Below are 8,591 nucleotides of genomic sequence, written 5' to 3'. Positions count from 1 at the left end.
ATCTTAAAAAGCAATTAACAATCAAAATATAACTTAAGATAATTTAAGTCACATGAAACTTGTATTACATATCAATTAAAATGCAAAGTTTGCACTTTATATCCAAAAAGAATTTAACAAACAGAAAATCATTAATCTTCTAATCTTGGCATAATGACTAAAAATGTTCTGAAGCACCTTCAAATTCTTCTCAAACACATCTTTTTCATGCTGATCTTCATCACCATCAAGAAAACTCTTGGCCTTAACAATTATATCAGTGTTCATTCCCTTGGTCATTCCCTTGTTCATTCCCAGCAAGAACTAATTTCCAAGCAGTTACTGCCCTGCTTACAGCTGCAAATTATCATAATTCAAAAAGAGAAGAATGTAAGAATTTTGCATACTGATTCACCACCATACGCAATCAATACAAGATTATATTGAAGGAAATGACCGGGCTACTTACAAATATTCTTTTGACCATTCTCGCGACACATGAAGAAAACAAAATCATAGAACTGAATGAATTCTGAAAAGTATGCCTGGCAAGAGCAACAAATGAAGCACATGTTCCAATTGCAAGTATCAGATTAAAGATTAAAAATACAAGAAAACAAACTTGTTGCTTTTTTATTATTCTCATTAAAGTTGAATGCTAAATTCACAAAATCATGCCAATCAGCTTAATTTCTAGTGCAAAAGGGGAAAACGGCGTTGTTTCAAAGAGTAAAGTGAGAATCATCAACCTAAATTGTAGAATTAAAAATGAATTGAGACAGATATATCAAATTTGCACCAATATCCCAAATGCAAAAGGAAAAACCATAAAATAAATAAAACTGTGCTCTTTCCACTGTTATTTAATCATGTCACTCAATCAAACACAACACAACAAACAAAACAAAAAAAAAAATTTGGGGGTACCAATAATGGTAGGAAAAACCATGGAAGCTGGAAAACAACAAAACTAAGGGTAAATCAAATAAACAAAGAAAGAAAAGAAAAGAACATTGCTCACAAAAGCTAAACAGAATTGAGGTTGTATTATTGAAAAGATATACGTATAGTTAACTAGTCTAGCCATTTAAAAAGTAAATAAAAAATAATCTTTTTAATGAAAGCTAAGAATCCCAATTCTAGAGTCCTAGATTGCATTGAAGCCATGTGAAAAATTGGTCAATTACCTTGATAAAGGACATCATCATCTGCTTGAAAGTTATCAGTTTTGCACTTGATATTGAACCACTTATTGACCAATGTCTTGGGCCATGAAAGCTTCACTAAATAAAGGAGAGTAAGCAATGGCTATGGCAAAATGCAATTGCAAATGAAGCTTGGAAGCACAAATGTCATTTATTTTAAATCGAACATTGCTTTTCTTGGAAGCACAAATGCCATTTAACAAATCCTATTAGTCACATTGATCACTTCAATTTCATAATTCAACACATACAAATTAAGAATACGTACTATAACAAATAACAAGTATTGTAGTAGGAAGTAGTCAAATGCAACATATTTCAAGTCTTAATTTAGCACTAATTAAAAAGAATGCAATGTTGGATGAGAAACGAACCACGTGTCTGTGTTGCTCGAACCTTTCATAGAGGTTAGCTGCCTGAAAAAGATGAATAAGAACAAGAAAAATGGTTAAATAATTAAAGTTAGGGACCCAAAGTAAAAAAAAATTAATCAGAAGGGTGAAAGACCCGGTGATATCAATGTATATCAATTTAGCTTAGCTTGTGAAGGTGGGAAGTGTGAGAACTCATCATCAAACAGAAAATTATTGAACAAAAAGGAAATATCAAGAATAATACATAAAATCATAATTAGTTTTCTATTTCAAAATTCAAAACAAAACTGAATACAATGCTATAAGGGAATCACAGATACAGGGAGAATTTTACACATGTATCAGCACACTGGATTAGTGATGGCAACATCAAGAACAGAAGCTAGCACCAGGATGATAGGGTATGATGAAGGGTCTTGCGAGAAAGCAGAGGAGAAAAGATAAACAGATAAACGGGTAATAGACAAAGATAAACAGATGCACAAATCCAGGCACAAATTCAAAAGTGCAAAAAAACAGGAATTCTAGCAAAGAGAAGTGCACAAAACTAGAATTACAACAACCAGAATTGCACAAACAATTTTCAGCCATAACAACACAACTTCAAGTGTTAAAGTGTCAATAAAGCCAACAACATATGATTTTCAGCCATAGCAATTAACTTAACCATATGCAAATATAAGAGGCATAACATATTATACATATACCTAATATATTATACATATAAAAAAAGGGGACAAAAGAAATCCTAATATATTATTATTTATTTTAAATTGGAATCCTAAAGTGTACTTTAGTTTTGGTTTTGCAACTGCGTTCTAAGAATTTAATTTTATATGATTTTTTAAAAACTGGCTACTGATTTAGTACACTTCAGAAAAACAGCAAGCAGTAACCAATTTAGAAAAATCATATAAAATCCATCTTTGGTTGGATTCTCCTAAATTTTGGTGTGATTGAACCAGACTTACCCATCTTTCACCCAGTTTAAGTCCCAGAGCATTTTCACTTCTCTAGAAAAAGTTATGCCTCTCGAAATATGGTTTTGTTTTAAGGAAAGAGTGCTGTCGCAGCAGTGAACAGCCCTGCTTCCAGAAGATACAACTTTCTCTATAAAATTCAAATTGTCCTGAAATTTGGACATAAAATACTAGACATACTAATATTTCATTTCTCTTTAGTTTCATCTCCAAAGAGTTTCAGAGTATTGAGATATTGAGAATTCATCATCAAACAGAAAATTATTGAACAAAAGGAAATGTCAAGAATAATACATAAAAGCATAATTAGTTTTCTGTTTCAAAATTCAAAACAAAACTGAATACAATGCTATAAGGGAATCACAGATACAGGGAGAATTTTACACATGTATCAGCACACTGGATTAGTGATGGCAACATCAAGAACAGAAGCTAGCACCAGGATGATAGGGTATGATGAAGGGTCTTGCGAGAAAGCAGAGGAGAAAAGATAAACAGATAAACGGGTAATAGACAAAGATAAACAGATGCACAAATCCAGGCACAAATTCAAAAGTGCAAAAAAACAGGAATTCTAGCAAAGAGAAGTGCACAAAACTAGAATTACAACAACCAGAATTGCACAAACAATTTTCAGCCATAACAACACAACTTCAAGTGTTAAAGTGTCAATAAAGCCAACAACATATGATTTTCAGCCATAGCAATTAACTTAACCATATGCAAATATAAGAGGCATAACATATTATACATATACCTAATATATTATACATATAAAAAAAGGGGACAAAAGAAATCCTAATATATTATTATTTATTTTAAATTGGAATCCTAAAGTGTACTTTAGTTTTGGTTTTGCAACTGCGTTCTAAGAATTTAATTTTATATGATTTTTTAAAAACTGGCTACTGATTTAGTACACTTCAGAAAAACAGCAAGCAGTAACCAATTTAGAAAAATCATATAAAATCCATCTTTGGTTGGATTCTCCTAAATTTTGGTGTGATTGAACCAGACTTACCCATCTTTCACCCAGTTTAAGTCCCAGAGCATTTTCACTTCTCTAGAAAAAGTTATGCCTCTCGAAATATGGTTTTGTTTTAAGGAAAGGGTGCTGTCGCAGCAGTGAACAGCCCTGCTTCCAGAAGATACAACTTTCTCTATAAAATTCAAATTGTCCTGAAATTTGGACATAAAATACTAGACATACTAATATTTCATTTCTCTTTAGTTTCATCTCCAAAGAGTTTCTGAGTATTGAGATATGTGGTTTTGAAGTTGCTGTTCTAGAATTCGAACAGCATTGTTTCTGCAGAAAATGACCATTTTCTAAAAATCATATCTCCCAAACCACACATTAAAAAATTCTGAAATTTTAGAAAAATAATCTAGACATCTTAAGGTTTCATAAAAAAATAATTTCACTCATTTTGAGTGGCTAGATTGCTCCCAGTTTTGTTCACAAATTGCTGCCCGAAACTACATAATTCTGCAACATGTAACCTCGGGTTTTGAGAGGTCAAAAATTGATTCCTAGCTTTTCACTCACTCTAACCTTGCATTCTAACTTTCTTTTACCTATTGTAACTTGTTGGAAAGATTAAATCAGCTCCAATTGTTCAGGATTAATAAATCACCATTTTTTGTCACTTTTTACATTTAAGCGTACTCATATGAAATCAACAATTTTTGTATTACTCAACATAGCAATTCAGCCACAAATCACTCAAACAATTCACATATATTATCATCAATTTACTGCATCATATATAACAAATAGACCAGAATCATCTCAAATAATCATTAGCATGTATCATCAATTAATTCAATCATGAAACTTGGCTTTTAGCCTTTCAACAAATTCTGCATTCTAACAAACTTGGATTTTACATGTATAAGCCTATTGCGCATTTCATCAAACAGCTCAAGTGAAAAATCACCCGAAGGAGCACACAATCAATAAGCTCATAAATCAAACCAGCAACATTATTAACAAAACGCGTAGGCTTCCTATCTCTATCTCAGCATGCATATTTCTTATCATAACAAAACAGATCATCCAACATTCAAAAACAAAAACAATTCTTTATATAGATAAACAAAAATCAATACATTCAAATAAAGCATCAATACCTTTATATAGATATTTTACCTCTCGAAAGTTATAAGCTGATATAGTTAGGTGAGTGCAGTAATTAACTACCACTTTTCAACAAAAAATCAGCAACTTCAGCTAATTACTTTCCACTAAGATTACTAGGAACGTAGAACTATATATAATAAGGAAACATCACATCAAATTAATTAAGATTAAGAAGAGAACTAGATGAAGTTAGTGTTGTTGGTTGGGTTAGTTGCAGCCTGATTTTTATTTGGAATTTAATCATGATGAATTGGAAAAAAACATACCTTAGCTGCTCTTGTTCTTGCCCTTGCCCACCTTGACACAGCAGATTCTTGTTTCTCCACATCAAAGAATGAAACTGAACTCCTTTTAAGAGCAGCAAAATCCAATGCCTTCCACCTTCATCATTCAAAAACATTTAATTATTTACATGTATAAGATAGAAATTTAATCAAACACTCAGGGCGCACCAACAAAAAAGGCATGTTTTCATGAAAAACTAACCATAGTTCCTCCACCACCACAGCACAATCTGCCAAGTTTCTTCTGGTATGGTAACTCTTATAAACCTTCTGCAGCTTGGTGGCAGCTGCATCAAGCTCGCTTTGGAGAAAAAGAAATTAACAAAAACACAAAAAATGCTTGACAATTAGTACTATAGTAGTAATCGTAGGCAAGGAATCAAATTTCTGGAAGCTTTGGTGGAAGTTATGCATGTCTTCCATAAAGGACTAACTAACTACATATAGTATTTAAAAGAAACGACAATACGGGGGGAATAAGAGGAAAGTTGCAGTGGAACCCTACCCTACCATGTTATTAATTAGCAAGGGCCTGAGTACTCAGAATCAAATAATTTTAGGAGAGTGGATAACAGGCTAGAGACTGCAGCAGCACAGATAAATATTTCCGTCCAATTCTTCCTACTTTATTCATTCACACTCATTAGTTTTATAGTAACCCTTTAATTTTAACGGAATTTCTACACAATTATTATTTTCTCTGGATACGTAATTAAATAATAATACATTACAATTCTTTTTGTAAGGAATGGCCGTTTAATTGCAACAAGAATGAGAAGCTACATAAGAATTTATACAGCTATTTTTATCCATATGTAATGTAATTGACTCAAAACTCGGCTAATAAAACTCTTATTTCCAGTGTGCTTCATCAAATAACAGTATTATACATTCTAGGACCAAGTTTTTCCCTTTTTCCCATTTGCTGTTATTTTTTTGACACATTTTAATTGGCTATTATCACTAAAATTCAAAGCATCTATGAAAAATAACCAAAAAAAGCATTTGAAAAGCATCAGAGAGGAATATAGCTTGAAGCTAGAAATTGAAAGCAACCACTATGTTCAAGGAATGCGTATGAACCAAGACATAAATCAAAATATTTCAGTGTGAAACCTGTTCTTTTCACTAATTTTTCCTTAAGATGCTAAACTAATTGAAAACCTAAACTTCGAACCCAAAACCCCCAAAAATTCACAGAACCAATTGAAAATTGATACATACCTTCTCTATCTTAATTAGCCGTTGCAGTTCATCATCACTATCAAAACCATACCCACTTTCGAACTGAAAAGTGAGAGTGAGTTAGAGAATGAGCGAGAAATGGAGGATACAGAACAGAGAATGTTTACCTGGTGACAGAGGATACGACGTTGGTGATGAGCGGTGACGGTGAAGAAGAGATGAGCGGCAACGCAACAGCTTGGCGACAAAGCACGACGGCGGCGAGACATCCCTTCGAGCTCCTCGGCGGCAGTACAGCAGCCCGACGGTGGCAGAACGGCGATGGCAACAAGCCCTAGCAACGGCGATGGAGCTTCAGTGGCGACGGAGCACCCCCTTCTTCTCTCCTCCATCGCGTTTTCTCTTTTCCTCGAGCTCTCTCTCTCTCACTGGCGCTCGACAACGATGGCGGCGGAGCCTTAGCCGGCGTCGTCCTTTCCTTCCTTCCCTCACTTTTCTTCTTCTTCCCGTTCTCCCTTTCAGATTTCTTCCCTCTTTCGTGTGTGGGTGGAGTGAGGATGAGGGTGTATGTCGCGTGAGTGAGGGTGACTGGGTGAGGGCAAATTTTTGCTGAGTTTATTTGAGGGTGTGTTGTGTGCGAAAGGGTTGGCGAAGGTGAGGGTTATGTGCGAAGGTGAGAATGGCGAAAGGGTGTGCTTCTGGAGGGAAGAGGGTTTGCTATGCGCGAAGTGTCTCGTGGGGGTGTGTTCTTCTGGAGGAAATTGAAAGGGGAACAAAAAAATTTACTAAGTGTTAGGAATTTGCCATACATACATTAGGCATCACTTTTAAAGCGCACCCAAAACATAATAAATAAGTTATTTTTAAAAGCGTTCTCTTTGATACGAAAAGTGAACTTATAGATATTAACCTACGGCTACGCTTTATAAGTGATTTCTATAATACCTAAGACTACGCTTTTTAAATGATACCGCATTTGTGTATTCTTTTCTCTTATAAAAAGGCAACACGAAAAAAAACGTAGCCTATTCTTTTCTTTGGCTGAATGAGTATTTTTTTGTAGTTTGAGAGTTTAAATTTTAAGATAAATAATATAATTTTTAAAAAATTGATTGATATTAATTGAAATTAGTTGAAAAGAGTTAACTTTTTAATTAAATTCTAATTTATATTCTTTGTTTTGACTTTTATATATAATTATTATAAATATAAATAAAATTATTAATTTTTCTGTGTGTGTATATATATAATTTTAGTTTCAAATTATAAATATTTTTTTGTGTCTTTTAAAATATAAATATATTAATATTGAATAAAATTTATTTTAATATATTTTTGTTCTATTATAAAAAAGTTTTGGGTCCGTGCACTGTAAAAAACTTTTTAAAAGTTGGGGGCAACTCCAACGAAAAAGAATTTGAAAAAAAATGGGTTATCGATTTTTATGCTGTAATTTAAAATGTCTGGTAGTTGATCAGAAACAAGATAATCTTTCAACATTCTATTATAGGTGTTAGGAAGGTTACTGTGATCGAGGATGATTGACAGAGATTTGAACAATGCAGGAGTAGAGAATATGGTATTGTATAGAGTATGGTGTTGTCCGTGTTGGTTACTTTTTGTGTCGTGTTTTGTTCTTTTATTTTTCTAATTTGAAATAAGCTTAGTGTTATTGTGTTGAGGTTTTTAATAAATAAACTCAAATAGTAATGTAAAGTTATATGGCCATAATAAAAAAAATTGTAAACTTTTAATTTAATGATTAATTTTGCAAAAATATTTATTCAATAAAAGTTATTTATAAACAAAGTTTTGCTATACAATTAAATATTTTTGTCAATTATTACGTCTAATTAAATAGATTTAAATTTAACAAAATTTACTCACACAAAAAAGTACGTAATCATAAATTTATTCGTGTTTCTTTTTTTTTATATATATTTTCTCTTATTTGTCGTTCTTCTATTATTGTTGTTGTTGCTGTGTGAATTTTTTATTTCTTCTTCTCCTCCTCTTTTTACTGGTGTTATTGTAACATTTTTTTCTTTGCTTGATTATTTTTGTTCTTTTTAAAAACATAAAAAAAAATTATGAGAAATTGAAATAACATGGAAACTTGAAGAAGAAAAATAAAAAAATGATGACAATGATGATGAAGAAGAAAAAGGAAGTTTGAATTGTACAAAATTTATCAAAAAAATAGCACTGAACTTTTTAAGTTTGACACAGAAAATTTTTAAATTTTGACATTGAAATTTTTTAACAGTGATACAGAAAAATAGCACTAAAATTTCTTAAAAATAATATCAAAATTTTTTAACCGTGACACCGAAATTTTTCTTAATAAATCTTCTTTTTCTTTCTCTCAACATGTTCTTTTTCGTATTTTTTATTAATATAAATTTTTTTGTATCTTATTATATTTTATTTTAAAATGGATC

General features: G+C 32.0%; 1 protein-coding gene across 2 annotated transcripts; it reads right to left on the bottom strand.

Annotated features, from left to right (window-relative positions):
• On the bottom strand, window positions 40-6,933 carry LOC107639677. 2 transcript variants are annotated; one of them, XM_021121447.1, is made up of 8 exons: window positions 6,318-6,932; window positions 6,190-6,252; window positions 5,168-5,266; window positions 4,948-5,062; window positions 1,559-1,600; window positions 1,167-1,257; window positions 449-524; window positions 40-336 (listed from the first exon to the last, which is right to left on the bottom strand). In XM_021121447.1, exons 3-8 carry the CDS (start codon window positions 5,256-5,258, stop codon window positions 257-259), a joined length of 495 nt encoding a protein of 164 aa, XP_020977106.1. In that variant the 5' UTR covers window positions 5,259-5,266; window positions 6,190-6,252; window positions 6,318-6,932; the 3' UTR covers window positions 40-256. The 2 variants fall into 2 exon arrangements, with proteins under 2 accessions (XP_020977106.1, XP_020977107.1); XM_021121448.1 differs by lacking the exon at window positions 6,190-6,252 and having other exon boundaries at window positions 6,318-6,933.

The sequence above is a fragment of the Arachis ipaensis genome, chromosome B04 (assembly GCF_000816755.2).
Source record: "Arachis ipaensis cultivar K30076 chromosome B04, Araip1.1, whole genome shotgun sequence".
Taxonomy (NCBI): Eukaryota; Viridiplantae; Streptophyta; class Magnoliopsida; order Fabales; family Fabaceae; genus Arachis; species Arachis ipaensis.
Note: the sequence above shows the minus strand (reverse complement) of the source record. Positions and strands in the feature narration are given on the sequence as shown.